Source organism: Rhinoraja longicauda, chromosome 20, assembly GCF_053455715.1.
Source record: "Rhinoraja longicauda isolate Sanriku21f chromosome 20, sRhiLon1.1, whole genome shotgun sequence".
NCBI classification, from domain to species: domain Eukaryota; kingdom Metazoa; phylum Chordata; class Chondrichthyes; order Rajiformes; family Arhynchobatidae; genus Rhinoraja; species Rhinoraja longicauda.
In genome coordinates, this window is record NC_135972.1 from 35,975,232 (window position 1) to 35,999,952 (window position 24,721).

The 24,721-nt window shown below is 41.7% G+C and overlaps 1 protein-coding gene across 4 annotated transcripts in view; it reads right to left on the reverse strand.

Annotated features, from left to right (window-relative positions):
* Positions 1–24,721, reverse strand: part of cped1 (cadherin-like and PC-esterase domain containing 1) — a 219,716-nt gene that overhangs the window by 85,518 nt on the left and 109,477 nt on the right. For all 4 annotated transcript variants that reach the window (XM_078417409.1, XM_078417410.1, XM_078417408.1 and 1 more), the window contains exon 15: positions 22,241–22,409. In XM_078417409.1, the coding sequence (XP_078273535.1) occupies positions 22,241–22,409 (169 nt within the window). The remainder of the gene's footprint in view (positions 1–22,240; positions 22,410–24,721) is intronic.

The window sequence follows — 24,721 nt, forward strand, 5'->3', positions numbered from 1 at the left end:
TCCCAAAGAGTAACAGAACAACTTTTCCGGTCTGATAAAAGGGTCTTTGATCCGAAACATTAGCTCTGTTTCTCTTCTTGTAGACGTATCCTGACCTGCTAACAACTTACAACATTTTCTGTTTTTACTTTAGATTTCCAGCATTAGCAATTTTTTTTGTTTTTCACTTGTTCTCTGAATGCATTCAAGAGAGAGCTAGATAGAGCTCTTAAGGATAGCGGAGTCAGGGGGTATGGGGATAAGGCAGGTACTGATTGAGAATGATCAGCCATGATCACATTGAATGGCGGTGCTGGCTCGAAGGGCCAAATGGCCTCCTCCTGCACCTGTTCTCTATTGTCTATTGTTTTTTAAAGCTGTGTTGTCAAGGGGAGGCATTGTGCACTGGGGCCAGAGTCGGGAAATAGTTTTTTTGTAAAGCACAAAAAAATACTAAACCGTTTAGTATCACTTCCCTCCCTCCAGAGATGTCATCTGACCTGACGAGTTGCTCCATTCTCTCATACGCCACAGTGGAGGAGTCCACGATGACTTCGACTTTGGCCTCTGAAACTACCTGAAAGCAAGAATGGTCTGCACACTGCAGCTCCATGAGCGAGGATGGAGTGATTTTTAGTCAGAGAAATAGCGCAGAAACAGGCCCTTTGGCCCACCGAGTCCACGCTGACCAGCGATCCCCATACAATAGCACCATCCTACACACTAGGGCCAATTTACAACCAAAGCCAAATAACCTACAAACCTGTATATCTGGAGTGTGGGAGGAAACAGGAGCATCCAGAGAAAACCCATGCTGACAAAGGGAGAATGTACAAACTCCGTACAGACAGCCCCACAGTCAGGATGGAACCCGGGTCTCTGGCGCGGTAAGGCAGCAACTTTACTGCTACTCCACCGCGGTGCCCCGAGTGATCTTGATTCTGATGAAGAGGCAATGCAGGTTAAAGAGTTTCCCACTTGTCCTATTGATTAGTCATGTTCTATGGGGTTGATTGGTGGAGGTGAGGTGGGGCTTCTCAAGAAGGACTGAGAAAAAGAATTTGGTCAATAATACAGTCTATGGAGACACAAGGAACTGCAGGTGCTGGTTTACTAAAAAACAAAGCACAAAATGCTGGAGTAACTCAGTGGGTCAGGCAGCATCTCTGGAAGATGTGGACAGGTGATGCTTTGGGTCGGGATCCTTCTTCAGAATCTCATTCACTTCAGAAATCATTTTGGTCAAGACCCGACCCGAACAAGACTCGACCTGAAATGTCACCCATTCCTTCTCTCCAGAGGTGCTGCCTGTCCCGCTGAGATACTCCAGCATTTTGTGTCTATCTTCAGTGTGAACCAACATCTGCAGTTCCTTTCTGCGCAAATCATTTTGGTCTCCTGAAGGGCATTCATTATGTTAGATTTCAGGACAGTCCAAACCTGTGGTTCCATGGCTGATGGCGATAACAAAGCTAATTAGGTGAAACCCAAAGTACTGGAGCAACTCAGCAAGTCAGATGACATCTCTGGAGGGAATGGACTGGTGACATTAAGTAGTTTTTTCATCAGTCATCGGTACCTGTCTGGGAGTGGGTTATGCGGATATCCTTGCTGTCTATTGCATGGGCAGTGATATAATCTGACACGCGTCAATGTCTGCATCAGGAAGTTGCTGGGAAGTCTTGCGCTTTCCTCTTTGATGAAACAGGATGTTATTTATGAGAAAACTACCCAACATTAGCAGTTGTCAAACAACTTCCACTCCTACATATGAACTTTGGGAGCTGGAACATTAGGACCATCATAGACATTGTGCCAACTGTGGCAGAAATCGTTTTAAAATGATGAGTCATTTCTTTTGAAAAGTCAACACCGCGAGGAGGCATTGCTCATTCTTTTAAGAAATATTAGCCTGTCAAATGAGACTTTTTATACAAAGCATAAAATGATATGAAAAATAATCAACTTCAATTTTGAGTTAGTGATTCTGCCCAGTGTTTAAGCTTCTGACCTACGCTGACCATTGTCTTAATGCAGATAACAGATATTAACGTGTTCTCAAGAACCTCATCAATGGGTTTAATAACGTTATATAAAGACACGTAAATCATTGCAAATTATGTTTAGAATGGCCCCATAGCAGAAACATCCACATCGCAGGGCTGGAAACTGGAAGTGTCCAGAATTATCGATCTTATCGAAACGTACAAGATTATTAATGGGTTGGACACGTTAGAGGCAGGAAACATGTTCCCAATGTTGGGGGAGTCCAGAACAAGGGGCCACAGTTTAAGAATAAGGGGTAGGCCATTTAGAACTGAGATGAGGAAAAACTTTTTCAGTCAGAGAGTTGTGAATCTGTGGAATTCTCTGCCTCAGAAGGCAGTGGAGGCCAATTCTCTGAATGCATTCAAGAGAGAGCTAGAGAGAGCTCTTAAGGATAGCGGAGTCAGGGGGTATGGGGAGAAGGCAGGAACGGGGTTCTGATTGAGAATGATCAGCCATGATCACATTGAATGGCGGTGCTGGTTCGAAGGGCCGAATGGCCTCCTCCTGCACCTATTGTCTATTGTCTATTGAGCTAATTCTGCTACCACCATCGTCTACTGTACAAGTGATGGCTCCCACTGTTTGTCGCCGGAAGCTTGCGCCCTTTTCAGGACGGACGACGACTGTGATGTAACATTTGAAACATGGATGATGGACATGAAAGATATTTAGAATTACATTGTTGTTTGAAAACACAGCTTGGTGCTGGATATTAGTCCTTCAATGCTCCGTTCATAATTAAGCTTGTCCATCTGCGGTCATACATGTTTCTCGATTCAAACAAGCAAGTTTGAACTGAGTGGTGGAAATAAATTGTCGTGGTGCTGCAAAATTAAATATAGTAAAGCAGAAATGTTTCAATTCATAATTTGAGTACATTGTCCTGAAGAATAAAAAATGAAGCAAATGCTTCACTTTTGTTTAAATAAGGAACTTTTGAGGAATGTTAACAATAAGTATTCGCATTAATGAAATGGCGATGATTAATGAAAGTGTGCAAATTGATACGTCACCCGCTCAACATGTAACATTGAATTGCTTCCTCTTGGCCTAATCGGATAGCAGAAACACTTGCTTAACTTAATTGTTGTTTATTGTACAAATTCATTGCTTTGACTATCTGGTAACATTTCTTTTCCAAAGAAGCTGCTCTTGGGTCATGTAAAATCCTTTGTAAAAAACCCTGACAACTTAAACAGTTAGTTAAAAAAAAAAATCCCCTGGGGAATACATGATTGATTTGTGTTGCACTAACTGAAGTCACAAGTTTTTAAAAAATGATTCTGGTAACAGTTAAATCTCAAAATAAATTGAAAACCACCCCATACCTCCACTGGCAGACTGACAGAAACTTCATTTTAGCTGGCGTGAATTTCAAATAAGTGAAAATACATTTAAAAATCTCAAATACCTGGCTTTCATCATTTGAAAATTATGCGTTCTGTGCATGCAGGATCAGGATAATTTCCCAACTTTCCAGTTCAACGTTCTGAAGAAATTGTGGCTTGTTCTCTAACCTGACAATCAAACATTAATCTTCAGTCTTCAGACACAGTTCAAGAGACATACACCAAAAAAGTCCCATGTCAAAATAATGTACACTTGTGCTGAATGATTCTCAATAATATGTAATTTTTTTACTATTGATTTTAATTTTTTTAAAACCATTGATGACATCAGTACATTTCTTTGCTGCTCATAGATTTTGGGAGAAAACATTTCCCCCCAAAATTTTGCTTTGGCAATTTCTGTATTTCTGTGCTTCTCTGATTACATGACCTCCGAGTTAATCCTTCTATTCTTCATATTAGCATGTCTAAGCAGGCAAACTTCAAACAACTTGTAATGGGTCACAAGGTTTAATGGGAAGGTAGATAATCATCTAAATTATATTTCTGAGGCTGATGAGCTGGACAGAAGTGGAGTGTAATTTTACCGGCTTTCACTGCCCGTCCGCCCGGGTTTGCACCTCTGTTACTGCTGCCTCCCCGAGGGGCTGCAACTACTGAGTGATCAGCACTGGCAGCTGCAGCAGCCTTCAGCTCTCACAATGTACACCGCAGACACATGAAAGGCAAGCACAGACGCATCTCAAAGGCATAAAGACCGGGGCAAAAAACCTTCCTTCTATCAATGTGACAATTGCCTATAATGATATTAAGCTAAGCAATTACTGCCAGTTTTGAGATCTGTTAATAATGGCAACAAGGACAGAAAGATCTGCTTACCATCCAGAAAGTATTCTCTTGGGAAAGCATCACAGAATATCAACTTTCCAGAGAAGGTGGAACAATGGTGCAGCTGGTGGAGCTGCTGCCTCACAGCGCCAGAGACCAGGGTTCAATTCTGATCCCGGGAGCGATCCGTGTGGCGTTTGCCCATTTTCCATGTGACCGCGTGGGTCTCCTCCAGGAACTGCGGTCTCCTCCCACATCCCGAAGACGTGTGGGTTTGTGGATTAATTGGCCACTGCAAATTGCCCCTAGTGTTTAGGGGGTGGATATGAAAGTGGGTTAGCATGGAACAAGTGTAAATGGGTGATCAATGATCGGCATGGACTCGGTGCGCCAAAGGGCCTGATATATCTCTAAATTAAATATAAAAGGTGTTTTCTACATCTTTGCTGTCTTTTATATTTAAGTATGGTCCACCATTATATACACTAAATGAAAAGTAAAGTATTAATTCCATCTTGGTGATTAAAAGGTTAAGTGTACAAAATACATTTAGGTAAGAACATGAACAGAGCATGAGTAGGCTATTCAGTCCCTTGTGACCGATCTTAACTTCAACGGTTTCTGCATTAATCCCTTCCTCCCTTGATTGCTTTTATATTGAAAGATCTATCAATCTCTGTGTTGAACGTATTCAGTGACTAAGCCTCCACTGCCCTCTTGGGGAAAGCATTGCAAAGATCTACCGTACGGAGGGTGAAGGAATTTCTTAGTCACAGAGCCATACAGCACAGAAGCAGACTCTTCGGCTCAGCTCATCCATGCTGACCAAGTTGCCTAACTGAGTTAGTCCCGTTTGCCTTGCCTGACCCATATTCCTGCATACCCTCGCCATCCATGACCAGTCCAAGTAACTTTTAAAAGCCACTTTCTCTACTAATTTTTCTGGCTTCTCGTTCCTCTGCCTGAAAAAGTTACCCTTCAGTCCCTTTTAAATCCTTCCCTTCCTCCCTTATATGTATGTCCTTTTGTTTTAGACTCCCCATCCTGGGTAAAAGACTGTGACTATCCACCTTATCTATGCCGCTCATTATTTTATAACCCTCCAAAGTCAATCCTCAGCCTCCTAAGATCCAGGGAAAACAGACCCAGCCTCTTCTGATAACTCAAACTCTCCAGACTTGGTGACATGCTGAAAGATCTTTTTTGTACCCCTTCTAGTTTAGAATGTAGGATAGTACAGCACAAGAACAGGACCCTCGGCCAACAATGGCTGTGCTGAACATGATGCCAAGACCATCACTTATCTACCTGTACATAACCCATACCCCTCCATTCCCCGCCTTTCCATGTGCCTCACCAAAAGTCCTTTAAATGGCACTAATCTGCTTCACTCCCAGCAGCTTGTTCCAGGCACTTACCACGCTGTGCAAAAAACTTGCCCTGCACATCCCTTTTAAACATTGCCTTTCTCACTTTAAAGCTATGCCCTCTGGTACTTCCAGAAAAAAAGATTCCAACTGTTTATCCTATCTATGCCTCATATAATTTTATATACTTCTGTCAGGTCTCCCCACAACCAGAGAAAATAATCCAAGTCTGTCCAACCTCATTTTACAGGTAATGCTCTTTAATCCACACATTATTCTGTTAAACCTCTTCTGCACCTTTTCTAAAGCCTCCAAATCCTTCTGGTGATGGGGCTACCACAACTGCACACAATAGTCCAAATGAGACCTCACGAAAGACCTAAATGATTCTTATACTCAGTGCCCCGACCTATGAAAGCAAGCATAGCATATGGCTTCTTTACCATTTTATCTACTTGTGTCGCCACTTTCAGGGAGTTATGGACTTGGACCCCAAGATCCCTCTGCACATCAATGTTGTTCAAGGTCATGCCATTAACTGTATATTTTTTTCCTTACATTTCACCTCCCAAAGTGCAGCATCATCTTACACTTGCTCAGATCCAGTGTTGCAGTGCTAATGTTTTAGGTGCCGGAGCTGTCACTGGTGTCGGAGCGGACGCTGTTAAATTCCCCGTTAGTTAAAGTTCCCCGCTGTTTATTTTGTTTGTTTTTTCAGAGGTGCTGGAGCGGCTCTCCGGTGAGCTCCAGCAGTACTGCACCCCTGCTCGGATTAAACGCCATCTGCCATTTCCCTGCCCATTTCTGTAGCTGATCTATATCAATAGACAATAGAAAGTAGACAAGGGGTGCAGGAGTAGGCCATTCGGCCCTTCGAGCCAGCACCGCCATTCAATGTGATTATGGCTGATCATTCACTATCACTACCCCGTTCCTGCCCTCTCCCCATACCCCCTGACTCCACTATCATTAAGAGCTCTATCTAACTCTCTCTCATTAAGAGGTCTATCTAACTTTCTCCTGCTCTAACTCCTGCTGTATATTCTGTTTTGACAGCCTTCTTCACAACCCACAACCCCAGCAATTTTGATGTAATCGACAAATTTACTAACTAACCCGTCTACGTTGATGTTCAAGTCATTTATATATATGACAAACAGCAGCAGTCTCCGCACAGATCATTGCGTATCTCCACTGGTCACAGACCTCCAGCCCTCTGTCTTCTATCCATACTAATCCATACGACCGAGTCACTATTAATCCTGTGCATCTTAATCTTCTGGATCAGCCTACCATGGGGAACGTTATCAAATGCCTTTCTAAAATCCATGTAGACAACACTCATCGATCACCTTTGTCACCTCCTCATAAAATTTGATCAAGTTAGTAAGACACGACTTGCCTGTCTGTTCCTAATTAATCCATTCTCTTCCTAATGGGATTAAATCCTATCCCGAAGAATCTACTCCAATCGTTTCCCGACCACTGACACGAGGCTCACTGGCCTGTCATTTCCTGGATTCTCTCTACTTCCTTTCTTAAATAAAGGAACAACATTAGTTACTCTCCAGTCCTCTGGGACCTCGCCTGTGGCCAGTGGAGACGCAAAGATGTTTGTCAAGGCTCCTGCAATCTCCTCTCTTGCTTCGCTCAATAACTTGGGATAAAACCATTCAGTTCCTGGGAATTATTCCCATTAATGTCATTCCAGAGCGCCAGCACCTCCTCCTTCTTCATCTCAAACTGCCCTTGCATATTCCTATTTCCCACAATGAAAGCTCTGACCTCCATGTCCTTCTCCTTGGTGAAAGCACGTGTAAAGTACTGGTTTAGTCTTGTTTAGTACTTGTCTGTCTGCCAAGGCCTGCAGGATCTCCTAGTTGCTATCCATTTTAACTCATCTTTCCATTCCCATATTGACCTTTCTATACTGGGCCTCCTCCATTCCCCAAGTGATGCCACACACAAACTGGAGGAACAACACCTTGTGTTCCGCTTGCTATGAACACTGAATGATCCAATATTAGGTAACTATATAACCCCCACCCCACTTTATCCCTATATAAACTCCCCATTCTTTCTCCCCCCCTGCTCTGTGCCCCACTTGGACTCGGACCGATTTCTCTCCTCCCCTCCCCTTCCCCCTCCATTCCTTCCCCCAGATTCACAATACATAACTCGTCAATCCTTTTGTCTCACACCTTCTGTCTTTCCATGTCTGGCCTTTGTCCAACCATCTGCCTATCAAAAAATGCTGCTCATCCGAGTCTGCCGATACCTTGCCAGGGTGCCGGGCTCTGTCTTGTTCCTCCTCTCTTCCAGTTTTCTTGCCCCCCCCCCCCCCCACAATCAGCCTGAAGAAGGGAACCAACCTGAGACATCGCCTGCTGATGTTCTGAGATGCCCAGTCATCCATTGAGCCTCTCCAGCTTTCCTTTGCATCTGCAATTCCTCTATTCTACGTTCTATTTTCTCCATTCTATTGCTCTCACTGTTACCTGAAGGCTACTCAACTCACAATTAATTAATTAACCCATCACACAAACCTGCAATGTCTTGGTTTCTACATTACCATTGCTGTTTGGAGCCCCAATTTTAACTTTCGCTGATATTTTATGCCCCTTTGCTTCTCCTTAGTTTCAATCAAACTGTTTGTGTTTCTAGTTCTTGATTCATTGAATAACGATCCCTCTTCTCTCCTGTCCATTCTGGCCGCCAGGGATATCTGACGTTCTTTTCCCTTTACCAGCAACCTTCTCTCCTATTCATTGTGTCAATTCACAAACTGAGCACACAGGGATCATAAACGCTCACTAAAATAAAATAAAATAAAACAGGTTCCTGCAACTCTCAAGTTAAAATCTCTTAAAATAATTGAAACAATAAAGCATTTCACGCAAGCACGACTTTATATAATTGATAGATGCAAAACTATGCAAAATACTGAACTAATTTTAGTGCAAGCCTTTGACTTATTCGTTATTCAAGATGTAGATGTTAGCATTTATTGCCCCTCTATAATTGCCCTCATGAAACATAGAAACAGAAAATAGGTGCAGAAGTAGGCCATTCGGCCTTCGGGCCAGCACTGTCATTCAATATAATCATGGCTGATCATCCTAAATCAGTACCTGGTTCCTGCTTTCGCCCCATATCCATTGATTCTGTTAGTCCCAAGAGCTCTATCTAACTGAAGGTCATAATGTGCTGCCATCTTGAACTGTTGCAATCCTTCTGATGAAGACACTCTCATCATGCTCTTGAATAGAGCGCTCTTGGATTTAGACCCGGCAACAATAATGCACTGGCAATGTATCGCATAGATCCACTTTTCTGATCAAAATCTCACCCACACATCTGTGATGTGCCTGAAACTGATGTTTAAAGTTTGCACCCTCTCCCACCCCCCGCCCCCAACCTTGAAATATTTTCCATAACCTTACTGCTCATAGACATTCCAGTGTTTCATTGCAATTTCTGCAATGGGAATACTTTGATTAATTTATCTTGGCATTTGTTAAATTAAACTTGTCAAAAAGTGAATTATGTGTCCAGCTCCCCCTATGTTAAGGCTTCTCATCCATTCAATAGATTGTAGTGCTCTAAGAGTGTCAACTTTATTCATCCAGTGTTCTCATGAATGCTCCTGATTTTACCCGAATGCCCAAACAGATATCTGTCTATTCAGACAGACGTCTGTCTACATAAAGACACCAAACTGACCTACTGTGTATGTAGCTCCGAACTACATAGACTTGGGGGGCATTTATTTTATCTTTGCTCTATTGTATTCTGTTTTTTTATATATGGAACTTCTTTTTTGTTATTTATTATGGTGTTTACAGAATACTATATTTTCTCCAAAGATGCTGTCTGACCCGCTGAGTTACTCCAGCTTTTTTTAGTTTTAGTTTTAGTTTTAGAGATACAGCGCGGAAACAGGCCCTTCGGCCCACCGGGCCCGCGCCGACCAGCGATCCCCGCACACTAGGGACAATTTGTTTTTAACATTTACCAAGCCAATTTACTTACATACCTGTACGTCTTTGGAGTGTGGGAGGAAACTGAAGATCTCGGAGAAAACCCACAGAGAACGTACAAACTCCGTATAGACAGCACCCATCGTTGGGATCGAACCCGGGTCTCTGGTGCTGCAAGCGCTGTAAGGCAGCAACACTAACGCTGCTCCACCTGCTTTTTGTTTCTATCTATTCTATATTTACATATCAGTTGTGCTGCTGCTGTAAGAGTTTCATTGTGCAGTTTTGGGACATACACCAATAAAATACTCTTGCCTCTCTTGACTCTAAATATCTGATATCAAGAGTACATTCAGGATTTGGGCATCTTATTACATGGAAAACCCACTTGCTTGCAGCTTCATAAAATGTACATTTTCACCAAATGCAATAATTCATTCATAAGAACTGGCTGAAAATGAAAAAAAAAAGATCTAACGAGAAGAAGGAGACACCAAGGTGTTGGATACTACTTTGTGGCAAACGGAAAGTTGAACTGCACTATCTGAGGATGGAATTTTTGTCCCAGGATGGAAACATCAAATGCTGGAGGGCACAGTCTTCAGGTGAGAGGGGCAAAGTTTAACGGAGATGTGTGGGGCAAGTTTGTGTTTTTACACAGGGTGTTGAGGGCCTGGAACACACTGCCAGGGGCGGTGGTGGAGAAGGATATGATAGTGGCATTTAAGAGACTTTTGGATAAGCACGTGGATATGCAGGGGATGGAGGGATATGGATTATGTACAGGCAGAGAAGAATTGGGCTTGGCATCACGTTTGGTACAGACATCGCGGGACAAATGGCCTGTTCCTCCATTGTTTTTTCAATATTCTATGATATTATTTAATTTTAATGAACAAACATCCACAATGTCTTCATGGTAGGTCTTAAGCTCCACATTGACCTCATCTACCCTTCCACCAAAGATACGTTTTTTGCACTGGTACATCACCAGTATGTTCCACGATGAATCTGATTTCTCTTTGCCACCATGATCCAGGAACCAATGTTTGAGAGCTGTTGTTGAGTTTCACAAAAGTACTTTATGTTAGTGTGTCATTCGTATACTGCCAATCTTTTGGTGATAATATGTAGTGTTCTGAAACAGTAATGTTCTGGGCAGGGTGATTTTATTTAAATGCAATTTTGAAATATATTTTAATTGCAGGAATGAGGCTAACTTCAGCAAACACTTGATCATCACTGAAGCATACAATGTAAAGATATGATATATTTCTAGTAAATAGTGCATGACCTTTTAGAACAGTGAAGAATTCATAGAGAATTATTCACAGAAAATTCCTTTCCAGATAAAGACACTCCCAAAACAAGTGTAGGAGAAGGGCTCTACCCTCTGACTTTAACATAATTTGTCAGATACTTCAAGGTTAATTGCTTAGAAATACACAGAGTTTAAGGCATTTATATTTGCTTATGTGTTCATGGGATTTGCCAGTCCTAAATGTCCCTCAGTTAGTGGCCTTGCTGGAGTATTGTGCTTATTGTGAATCTCGAGTAATCTGGAGTATGAAGTAATATGTGGCCAGACCAGGTTTTTGCTTCCCCAAAGGACACAGGAGAAAATGGTACAACAATGTTAGATTCATGATCGCCATAGCTAACGTTTTATATGTAATATAATTTAAATTTGCCAGTTGCCACAGTGGAATCCAAACACAACTTCATATAAATAACGATGATACCAACCTAAGAATTCAACCTGAAGAAAGGTCTTGAGCCGAAACGTCACCCATTCCTTCTCTTCAGAGATGCTGCCTGTCCCGCTGAGTTACTCCAGCATTTTGTGTCTAATTCAATCTCTAATTATTGGAATGATATATCTAGGCTGCAAGATATGTGCTTTAACATAAAATTAAAATGAAAGCAAAAACAGAAACTGAAAGATTTTGATGGAAGGGGCATTATCCTGTAACTTTAACTCTGTATTAGTTTATTAATTACTATATTAATTTATTTTTTGTGTTAAAAAAGAAATTCTATTCTGTTTTGTAGGTTTAGCACAATCCGCAGGCATTGCCACTTTCATTTCACTGCACATCTTGTATATGTTTGTGACAAATAAAGGTGACTTGACTTGACTTGACTTGTTCCACTTTCCACAGCTTCTGCCTGACTTGCTGTTGTTTCTCTTTAACAGAAGGGAGCATGGAGGGTGTTTGTAGATTGCATACAAATGATGGGTTCAACAATCTTCTCCCAAGTCTCTGAAGGAAATTACAAGCTTGGAGATATAATGATTTGGAAATCATTTTTGGAATTGTGTAAATATTTTCACTTCCCAATGTGCAACACCTCACACTTGCCCGGGTTAGAAACATAGAAAATAGGTGCAGGAGTAGGCCATTCGGCCTTTCGAGCCTGCACCGCCATTCAATATGATCATGGCTGATCATCCAGCTCAGTAACCTGTACCTGCCTTCTCTCCATACCTCTGATCCCTTTAGCCACAAGGGCCACATCTAACTCCCTCTTAAATATAGCCAATGAACTGGCCTCAACTACCTTCTGTGGCAGAGAATTCCACAGACTCACCACTCTCTGTGTGAAGAAATGTTTTCTCATCTCGGTCCTAAAAGACTTCCCCCTTATCCTTAAGCTGTGACCCCTGGTTCTGGACTTCCCCAACATCGGGAACAATCTTCCCGCATCTAGCCTCTCCAACCTCTTAAGAATTTTATATGTTTCTATAAGATCCTTAAACTCCACTTGCCATTACTCCGCATGTATTTCTAACTGACCTACACCTGGCTGCATCCTTTGACAGCTTTCTTCACTGCCCTCGACTCCACCAATTTTTGTGTCATCTGCAAACTTACAAACCAATGCATCCTCATTTATGTTCACGTTGGTTACATATATCACAAGCAACTTGTCTGAGGACTCACCCTAACATCATCCCACTGGTCACGGACCTCCAGCCAGAATAACAACCTCCCACCATTATATTGAATGTGAGATTTACCACTCTACACATCGGTGATATATCGAAGAGCTTGACAATTCTAGAGAATGGGGAAGTCTAGGAATCTGCTGCAGTTATGAAGCATTGAGAGGAGGTGTTGGAGCATCCCTCAAGGCAAGGACCTTGACCTCCAGAGGTTCCAGTGCCATGGCTTGGCATTTTTTTCACACTTCACTGGCCTACTCACTCTGTTCTTTAGTCAACCTGAACCCACGTGTATGCACTGCAGTACTAGTGGCTTGCAATTGTCATTATTAAGTCTGTATCATGGACGTTTACAACCCGAAAGCCCTTCACAATAAATGGTGCACCTAACATTGTAACTGGTGCAATTTAGGAATCACATTCACCAATCTTCACAAAAGGACCAATTTGACAAGAGAGCAATCAATTTTACTGGTATTAGCCAAGATACCAAGGAGCTTGTTCTCTTTGTCTACTTTGAAGTACTGAAACAAAATATATTACCCACATCCTCCCACCCTCCCAAAGACTCGGCCAACAATGAGCTATGTCCTGATTCACATCTACAGCAGATGATACCTTTGAGAATGCGACTCTTCCTAGGTGTTGCAGTGAGTTTTCCAGTCTTTGGTTTGTCTCCAGTTTGCTGCAGCAAAACCTGAACATAAAGCCCCATCAGTCAAAGACAAGTGCTATAACTTGCCAGGGCTTAGATTTTGACATTTCTGTGCCTTCCAATGAAGATATTTTATGTAAAAACACAATGGGGTTTTATACCTGGGTCAAGCAACTGACGCAAACAAAGTTTTAGGGACAGCAGTCTCACTGAAAGTTTCTGGAGGCTCCCACTACAGATTTTTAGCTCTGCAACTCTCAAAATTCTGGGAATGAGGGGGAACTATTCATTCAGATAAGTGAATAAGTGCTGTGCTGAGCAGGACACTGGGCACCAGGGATAGATGCCTGAAGAAATGTCTCGACCCAAAACTTCATTTATTCCTTCTGCCCAGAGAAGCTGCCTGTTCTGCCAAGTTACTCCAGCATTTTGTGTCTAACCAGGGATAAACAATGTGCAAAGAAATAGAAATGGTCCCATGTGATCTTTTTGAAGTAACTATATCTGAAAGTTGACAGTCCAAGGTTACGATGGTTTACTTCAACTTAAATTCTTGTATTTGTTTTTCAATCGACCGACCTTGTGGATGGAAATTTCTATGATTTTTTTCCCAATTTTAAGTGGGTGGGGCTGCTATCTTCCAGTTTTTTTACATTACAAAAGCACCATCCAAAAACAATGTTGGATCAATATAGTTTGCAACAAATGATCCCCTACAGTTATTTCTGGGCACTGGTTCAATGTTGCAGAGAAACTAGGCTGAGCCGTCTGGATAGCTTTTCCAAGCCGATAATCACTCAAAAAGGCATTGCAGGGGATAACCAAGTTTTAATATCCAGCCCATTGAGATTAAGTTCCAAGTATTTAAACTTGCTTTGACCTATTAACTTTAAGAAAAGCTTATGGTCTCTCTCAATAATATTAATAACCTGATCTGAAACGATTGAAGTGATAAAAAGGGGTCAGAACAATAATAATTCACCAAAACAAAGGTACCATTTTGAGACCAAGGAAGCAATGTCATGGAGATGTCTTTGAGACCAAAGAAGCAATGTCATGGGGATGTCTAAAATGAACAAATTCTTGTGTCTATTTAAATGCTTTAGTTTAGTTTAGAGATACAGTGCGGAAACAGGCCCTTCGACCCACCGGGTCTGTGCCGACCCACGATCCCCGCATATTAACACTACCCTACACACACTAGGGACAATTTTTACATTGACCAAGCCAATTAACTGGGTCTCTGGCGCTGCACTCGCTGTAAGGCAGCAACTCTACCGCTGCGCCACCGTGCCTTCAATTCCAACAAGTTTATTTTCCATTGGAAGGTCAAGTGGCAGGAGCTGCATTTGATGCATACCCAATGTTGTTAGCACCCTCTGTTTAAAAAAAAATCTTATTCTCCTTTATTCAACAGACAGAAACATCAGTGGCACATCTGCGGGCACATCTGCCAGCAGAATATCAGGGTCCTCACCATTTAATTCAACTCTTCATACCTTAAGGCACTGACGGAACTATTATTTAAAACTCTTGTATTTCCTCTTCTTTCAAAACATTTCTATGTTTTACAAAGGTTTCCTCTATTCCCATTTCTAGCCAACATTTCTAGCAATGGGAAATTTACCACAGCTTTATTGCCATGTGACAGTTGCCTTAACAGTTTATATTTTTACTGCTGATGGTCACAAAGCAATCTTGTTCTTGGTGTACCGTGCGGCAAAATTGTTGCAGCCAAAATGAAATGGCAATTCAGCCACTGACTTAGCACTCAAAATTTATACCACTAAATTGTACACATAGGAATTAAATTATCTTGAGGTCTTACAAATTTTTTTGCCAACATTAATGATTCCTAAAGTGCATTGTTTAAGTGCCCAAAGGCTGAGATCCAAATTACAAATAAAGTCAACATGTTTACTACTTCCTTCAACAGAAAGTAACTCTTGAATCTAATGAGATGCAGACATTTATTTCTGGCAAAAATATTCTGAACAATATTGTCCCTTCTCCAGCAGAATTAGGTAGTAAGTCCTGCTATCCTTAGCTTGCATAAACAAAGTCACATTGGTGGAAGTGAAGGTTAGTTCAATTTAATTACTCCAGCACTTTGTGTCTTTTAAAAAAATGGAAAGCAGCACCTTGTGTTTACGTTTTAGTTCAATTTAGCTTCAGAAAGATGGGAGGAAAAGGTTTAGGATGTTTTCTTGGTTGATGAAATGGGTTGGGTACAATCCATCAAGATCTTTGAAAGAGCTGGTTTAATCGCCTCACATTCCAAGCTGTGTGCTGTTTCATCCCGTACATTTTATAGAGTTCACAAGCAACACTTCAACTACCCACTTCATTAGCAACCATGCCTGCACATTTAAATCTTTCCATAGTGAAATGACAATTGATTGACCTGTGGGTGTGATAAGTCCCCTTTTCTTCATTGGCACACGGCACACTATGCTTTGTTAAACCTGGAGGTGGTGGTGTGCGCAAAATATTAATTAACGAAAACAATGTTTTACCCATTGTTCTACGTTTCTAGTGACTGCATGTGTCAACAACTCCCGGGCTGGTAGCTAGGTGGGGGTGAAACCTGTGCAGTTTTATAGAAATGCATTTCATGGCACCAGAATTATATATTATCCAAAAGATCGTAGGTTAAGGAACACACGACAGCTTGTTGAGTGCTTGAGCAAAGTGGAGGAAGGTTAAAGAAGATGGATGATCGAGCAGCAGGAAAACCAGATAACCAAATTCCAATGGCAATGAATTATATTTTGGAAAAAAAACGACCAATTTTGTAAATAATGAAAGCAAAAATAAAAGAAAATATTAACTTCTTACTGAGATGGAAAAATAAGTTGTGGAATTCAATGGGAGTGTGGGCAAAGAAATGGCAAATAGAATACTGCATAGCAAAGTGTACGGTCATGCACTTTGGTAGAAGGAGTAAACACAGAGATTATTTTCTAAGGTAGACACAAAATGTTGGAGTAACTCAGCGGGTCAGGCCACATCTCTGGAGAAAAGGAATGGGTGACGTTTCGGGTCGAGACCCTTCTCTAAATGGGGAGAGGATTCCGAAATCGGAGGTGCATAGACACATGGGAGTGCTGGTGCAGGATTTGCAAAAGGTTAATTTGCAAGTTGAGTCAGTAGTAAGGAAGATATATAAAATATTGAAGAAGGGTCTCGACCTGAAACATCACCTATTCCTTCTCTCCAGAGATGCTGCTGAGTTACTCCAGCATTTTGTGTCTATCTTCAGTTTAAACCAGCATCTGCAGTTCCTTCCTACATATAAAATATTCGCATTTATTTTGAGAGGACTAGAATATAAAAGCAAGGATATAATGCTGAATCTTTTTAAGGCATTGGTGAGAGCACATTTGGAATATTGTTAGCAGTTTTGTGCCCCATATCTGAGGAAGCCTGTACTGGCCATGGAGAGGGTCCAGAGGAGGTTTACGAGAATGATCCCGGGGTTGATTGGGTTAACGTATGAGGAGCATTTGATGGCTTTGGGGTTTAGAAGGATGAGGGGGATCTTATTGAAACCTTCTGAATAAATAAAAGCCTAGATAGAGTGGATGTGGAGAGAATGCTTCCAGTAGTGGGAGAGTCTAGACCCAGAGTGCACAGCCTCAGAATAACAGGACGTACCTTTAGAATAGAGATGAGGAGGAATTTCTTCAGCCAGAGGGTCGTGAAACTGTGGAATTCATTGCCACAGACAGCAGTGGAGGCCGTCATTGGGTACTTTTAAAGCGGAGATGGTTAGGTTCTTGACTAGTAAGGGTGTCAAAGGATACAGGCTGAAGCCAGGAGAATGGGGTTGAAAGGGAAAAATAGATCAACCATGATCGAATGATGGATAGACACAAAAAGCTGGAGTAACTCAACGTGGGGCAGGCAGCATCGCTGGAGAGAAGGAATGGGTGACGTTTCAGGTCGAGATCCTTCTTCAGGCGAATGGTGGAGCAGACTCATCGGCCTAATTCTGCTCCAATGTCTTATGATCTTATTTTGATCTTAAATACATACTTTAACACCTGCCAGTAAAGACAAAACTCTGTAATCTTCAGTGATTAGCTTTTAATATTTCACCTCATTGGCACTTATTTCACATGCAATGATAAATATCACTGGAAAAGCTTGCTTAGAATGCTGTTGTAAGAAAGCAATACTGGAATGATTTCATTTGCTAACTCAAGAACAATATATCCTTTCCCCCTCACGGTTTGTATTTGTACATTTTTCTGAAAAGCTGCCCTTGGCTTCCACTTGTATTTAAAAGGTGACTCTTAACTTTCATATTCATTTCTGTTCATTAATTGCTAGAATTTGCGAGTTGAAGTTTTTAAATAAATGTACTTAAGAGCATTGAACATTCCGAAGGCCATTCACAGCCAGTCCTACAATGAGTGGCCTTTCTTCTTGAAGCTTGACAGGTACCTACCAACATAGGTTCAAAAACCTTCTGTTAATCTAGCGAAATCTCCATTGTGACATTGCACTTTCCACACAGATCAGAATGACAATGTCGTTCTCCAGGCCTTTGCCCACTGGCAATTTAATTAGCATGTATAGACTGGAGGGAGGCTCGTCGATGCCCTCTGTTGGCCAGGAACTCATATTAAAATGAATACAGTAGGAAGGAACTGCAGATGCTGGCTTACACTGAAGATAGACACAAAAGTGCTGGAGTAACTCAGAGGGATAGGCAAGCTTTGAAGAAGGGTCTCGACCTGGAATGTCACCCATTCCTTCTCTCCAGAGATGCTGCCTGACCCACAGAATTACTTCAGCATTTTGTGTTTAAAATAAATGCACACTTTTTTTGTGATAACCAACTATGAGGCATGCATAACAGGGCAAATGGCAGCAGCATTCTTTTGTAAATAGTTCCAGAGGTACATTCCATCTTAGTATCTGAAATGGCATTAAATTAATGTCTGTTTCTCGATGTGGCTATTGTCTATTTCCTGCTCACTAACGTTCATATTTATTTATATTTTCATATTTCAGATACAGCGCGGAAACAGGCATTTTCGGCCCACCAAGTCCGCACCGCCCAGTGATCCCCGCACATTAACACTATCCTACACACACTAGGGACAATTTTTACATTTACCCAGTCAATTAACCTACATACCTGTACGTCTTTGGAGTGTGGGAGGAAACCGAAGATCTCGGAGAAAACCCACGCAGGTCACGGGGAGATCGTACAAACTCCTTACAGTACAGCACCCGTAGTCAGGATCGAACCTGAGTCTCCGGCGCTGCATTCGCTGTAAGGCAGCAACTCTACCGCTGCGCCACCGTGCCGCCCTCATCTCCACTTTAGAACAGGGATAGCCTTGCCTTGCTTCTAAACACACTCGACACACACTCTCTCTCTCTACAGATTTCCTGATTAGTATGTGCAGTATTGGGGTGTTATTAATTATGTTTTCTAAACTCCACACTAAAGGGAAATTCCTGCCCATAACGCCCCGCCCCCTTCAAATTGTTTTTCCATCATCCTCTACTGTAAATGGCGGTACATTTAATGTGCATTCTCCAACTGCCCAGCTTCTTTGATTTTGCAAATGTTTTGCAATCAACAATTTTAGAAATAGAACAATGAAGAGTACAGAACAGGAATAGACCCTTCAGCCCACAATGTCTGTGCTAAGCATGATGCTAAGTTAAACTAAGCTCCTCGGACTGCACGCAATCCATATCCCTCCATTCCTTGCATATCCATGTACCTATCCAAAAACCTCTTGGATGCTTCTATTGGATCCAAGTTAAAGCTCATTTTCATTTGTTGGAAAATATGACTACGGGTGCTGCACTGTAAGGAGTTTGTACGTTCTCCCCGTGACCTGCGTGGGTTTTCTCCGAGATCTTCGGTTTCCTCCCACACTCCAAAGACGTACGGGTATGTAGGTTAATTTGACTGGGTAAATGTAAAAAAAATTGCCCCTAGTGTGTGTAGGATAGCGTTAATGTGCGGGGATCGCTGGGCGGTGCGGACTTGGTGGGCCGAAAAGGCCTGTTTCCGCGCTGTATATATATGATATGATGATGCCTAAGATGACCATTGTTAATGAATACAAATCAACTTACTAGTCCAAAGTGTGAACAATTAAAACTCTAGACGGTCATACCTTTGGGAAGTTAATTTTTGTTTTCAATATTTTAAAAGGGTTATATTTTACTCTGCTTCCTTTCTACCTTTGCTTTCCATCACATCCAATTTATTTTGCTCTCTCACTCTTTGTGGCTCAAGTAAATACACATCAAATGAGAATGAATGAAGCATTTTTTATTAATATTTAGTGAGATATTGGCTTATGTTCTCAATTTAAGATACAGGTCCAGTTCATTCTGGGGCATTACCACTTAAATAGGTACCAAAATAGAAGACGTGTCTCGGGAGAGGCCAAGTGAAAAGTATTTTACATAAGAATCTTTTAGAATTTGTTCCGAGATAAATATGACTGGAAAGCTTTTTCCAATGAAACGATCCACTTAAATTCACTTGCACCTGCTCACAGAGATGGTCCTTAATCTATGTTTTAAAAATCTAACACTCTTGAAAAGAGGGTGAAACTATTTCAGCAGATGGTGAACAAGAGGAAGTTATTCAATGGTAAGGATAATGACAGAATGTTCCCGTTTGCTCCAAGTGCATAACACAAATTTAGAAATAAAGCTTACAATGACACAGAGACCAAAGTATTTCCTCTAGAAAATATAAATATCTGAAATGAAATGATTTGCATGTATTTCTCTCTGTAGAATGAATTGATAATTAATTGCCCATGACCCCTCCCCACCCCCAACCTGAAATTGATAAGATGCTTGGTTAAAACTTAAAAAGCTTGTCATTAAATTGATTTACAAAATGCTTAAGGATTTTTTTAAAAAGAGCGTGTGGAAAAAGCATAGAAGTTATGCTACTATGAACTGCACACATTTTTTTTTAACTGAATGGCCTTAAACTTAATCCAGGATTACTCAAATATACCATTCGAAGGGAAGTAACATCCCTTGCTTCTGATTTTGTAACCTTCATCATGGTATCAGTTTGCACTGAAACTTGAATATCCAAATGGGATTAAACATTCAAGAAAACTAGAAAGAAATACCCTGGATTAGTTGAACTGATTACTGCTGTGAGAAAAGGGCCACATTGCTGTCAGTGACCTTATTCTCCTCCGCCTGATGCCAGTTGTGTTTAATCAAGTGTCTCAGGAAGACTTTCTGTTCACACCGTATTTATCCTTTTGCTACTGAAACAGGTGTTTGATTATCGAGAGGACAAGCATGAAACCACTCACTCTGCCAGTCCATACCACTTCCTCTGTGGGGAGAGAGAATCAGCCCGGCACTGTAAATCAGCAGAAGCAAAATGAAATTGCGACTTCTGTGCCTTTGTTGTCAGAGGGACCTTTCAACATACTAATTACAGTATAAAAGATAGCATTAATTTCCAGTCATGAGAAACAAAGCAGTTTTTCATACACATTCAAAACGCTTGATCCAAACCACTTAGATCATAATTGTGACCATTTTAAAATTCATTCATTGATTTATTTTTATACTGTTGTCACAATTGTATATGGAAGATTTATTGCAATTTAAGTGCAAGGGTACTTACAGCAATCATCTATCAGAAAAAATTGCAAAATATGTGATTTTTCTATAAACCAGGAAACAAAATAACCACAACTGACAATAGTCCCAAACCTTCACCCACCCCCACCCCACCAAAGGTAAAGAAAGAAACCTGCAATGATAATCGTACTACAGATATGCGTAATTGATCAGGTTCTAACTAGTTATAAAAAAAAGTTACTCATTGACATACACGCCCAAAGTCTGGGTCAATGAACAAACATTGAAATACACTATCAGAAAAAATACTACAATTCATAGCTACATATGCTCTTTAGCACAATTATAATAGCTACTAAATGGACAAATCCAGGTGGTTTAATTTTCCTCCAGTTCATTCTTCCCCCAATTTGCATAATTACTGTGTTCAGGCTTCTTACATATACGGTATTCTTTTGCATAAAGATACAAAAAAGCTAGTTAATACTGCTCTAGGAAAGCCTGACACTGAATAACATTGCCTGACATTCCTTCAAACTTGTTGCCATCTGCTTAGGCATAGCTTCAAGTATCAAGGAGACCTTTCTACCAATGTTCGCATGGTTTCATATTTCACAGATTCACTTGTTGAAATTAGTGAAATGAGTGAAATTGGTCAACATTATTTACTCTCCTACAATTCTCATAGAGTCATAGAGTGAAACAATGTGGAAACAGGCCCTTTGGCCCAACTTGCCCACAACGGCCAACATGTCCCAGCTACACTAGTCCCACCTGCCTGCGCTTGGTCCATATCCCTCCAAACTTGTCCTAGCCATGTACCTGCTTAACTGTTTCTTAAACATTGGGATAGTCCCAGCCTCAACTACCTCCTCGGGCAGCTTGTTCTAATGCCCGCCACCCATTGTGTGAAAAAGTTACCCCTCAGATTCCAAGTAAATATTTTCCCGTTCACCTTGAACCTGTGTCCTCTGGTCCTCGATTCACTTACTCTGGGCAAGAGACTCTGTGCATCTATCCGATTCATTCCTCTCGTGATTTTATACAAGGACAGTATATATTTTTTAGATTTTTAGATTTAGAGATACAGCGCGGAAACAGGCCCTTTGGCCCACCGAGTCCGCGCCGCCCAGCGATCCCCACACATTAACACTATCCTACACACACTAGGGACAATTTTTTAAAAACATTTACCCAGTCAATTAACCTACATACCTGTACGTCTTTGGAGTGTGGGAGGAAACCGAAGATCTCGGAGAAAACCCACGCAGGTCACAGGGAGAACGTACAAACTCCGTACAGATGGCGCCCGTAGTCAGGATCGAACCTGAGTCTCCGGCGCTGCATTCGCTGTAAGGCAGCAACTCTACCGCTGCCCCACCGCTGTGCCACCCGTAATCTCTGATGTTAAATACCTTCCAATTATTCACTTCCCCTCATCAGTGGTAGAGTGTCAGGTCATAGCTAGCTGTCAAAGTGATTACCTGCACAAAACTGCACGCTGTACTTCCATCCAGTGCAGGAAGACTGGGGCGGTTATGGCGGTACACATTGATGGTATACGTTGCGATAATAGCAGGTTTGGCTCGAGACTCATCCGATACCAGTACATGGATTCTGTTGTTTCCCAGCCCAAGAGGATAATTGGCGATGCTGAGATTAATGAAAAAGAAAACAAAAATGATTTGTGAAATTTTTACTGGTAATTGCAATCTCATCTAACATCAGAAAACTAACGGTAGAATTATGAACGCAATTATTTTCGATGGAGCGAAGCAACACCGGGACATTGGTTGAGATGTCCCCACCACCCACACCTAAATGTAGTGGAACATAATGCATAAAACAGGAAATTAGATGCACACAAAACATGGATAATATAATCACCATAGGTGATATTAATCGATATATGGGCTGGGCACACAAAATTGGTAGTAATAGTATGGAGGTAAAATTAGGTGACTTGTTAGAGAACAGGGATTGAAATATTAGAAATTCATACAAAATGTTGAAAATTACATATTGTGAAACTGGGGTATTAAATCTAAACAAAGCAAACTATAAAAGCACGAAACCACATATAAAAATATTGCAGAAATGAGCAATAGCTCACATTTAAAAGAATTAGTACAAAATATATGACACATTTATACCTCCTTAAGGTACAACAACACAAAATAAAATTGCACCAACTGTGGCTGAGAAGCAAACGATAGAATTAGATCAATAGGAAAGGCTATAACGTTGCAAAATAGCAGAGAGTAAGTCTGATAATTAAGAACATTTCAGAATTCGGCCAAGCAGCAAAAAAGTTAATTAGGAAAGGGGAAATACAATACCAACGTGCGGTAACAGCTTTTATGTGATGGCCTGCAAAAAGGTATGTACGTTAATTGACTGGGTAAATGTAAAAATTGTCCCTAGTGTGTGTAGGATTGTGTTAATGTGCGGGGATCGCTGGGCGGCACGGACTCGGTGGGCCGAAGGGCCTGTTTCCGCGCTGTATCTCTAAATCTAAAATCTAAAAAAACTTAAATGGATATTTAAATGGAAAAGGCTACCAGAAGTTAATAAAGATGCCTTAGCGATTAAGATAGGGGAAATCATATTAGTCTGTAAGGAGACGTTAGACCATTATTTTGTGACTGTCTTCTCAGTGTACAAGATGGAAAACATACAGATAGAGTGAATGAGGAGATGAATGAAAATGGCAATGATTAAAACAAAAGGATAAATTATTTGGACTGAAAGGCAGTAGAAGTGCAGAACCTGATGATATGTATAACTAAGGTTTTGACAGAGTTTTCCAGATCTCTGGCATTTGTGAACGCACTAGTTGTCATCTTCCTTAAATTCCATAGATTTGAGAACACTTCTCATTGACTGGAAGGCATCCAAATGAAACAACTCCATTTGGTGTCCTTTCAATCTGAGGTCACAGCCTCAGTTTGAACGGACGTACCTTTGGAAAGGAGTTGGGGAGGAGATTCTTTGGTCGGAGGGTGGTGCATCTGTGGAGTTCTTTGCCGCAGACAGCTGTGGAGGCCAAGTCAGTGAATATATTTGGGGCAAAGATGGATAGATTCGTGATTGGTTCGGGTGCCGGGGGTTGTGGGGAGAGGACAGGGGAATGGGGTTGGGAGGGGGAGATAGATCAGCCATGGTTGAGTGGCACAGTGGACTTGATGGTTCTGCTTCTATCACTTATGAACTTATTTATCAAAGGGAGAGCAAACAAGGGTCTACAGACCAACTTGTCCAACATCCAGAGTAGTAAGTTTTTTAATGCTTCTTCAAATTGTATATTTGGTCTGCCAGTTTGGTCTGGAATGGACCAGTCAGTAACATTCCCTGGTAGACATCTCGCTCAGCTGGGAGATCAACATGTTTCGGGCAGACCAAAGAGCGTCTTTCACCGAGTTGATGACCATCTGCAGCACTTGATGTCCGTCTCCAAACGTGTCCCTGGGAGCAGCCCGTGAACCAGAGAGTCCTCTGTCTCGGACCTCTTCGGGATAAACTGTGACAAGCACCCTTGTATCATTCTCCAGACTCTCTTCACAAACCCACACTCTGCTAAGAGATGGGCAACTATCTCCATAGCAGACGACCAGAGGCCAGCGTGCACTGGTAGTGAGGTTCCGATGGCGCAGGAAGCATCTGACTGAGAGGGCTCCTCTCACCGCCAGCCAAGCCAAGTCTTGGTGCTTGCTGGTGAGCTCTGGCGATGAGGCATTTTGCCTGACCAGTTGGACAGCCTGGTATGGGAGCCACGCCACAGGATCCATCGAGTCCTTTACCTGCAGTGCCTGCAGGATGTTCCGTGCTGACCGCTGCCTGATGGACCCGTCCCAGACTGCAGGAGCAGGTGCTGAGAGACTCCCTGAAGCTTGATGCAGCCAACACCAAGGCCCTGTGAGGGTGGATCACGGTCTAAAGCCCTTTGCTGCTGAACATTGGTGGGG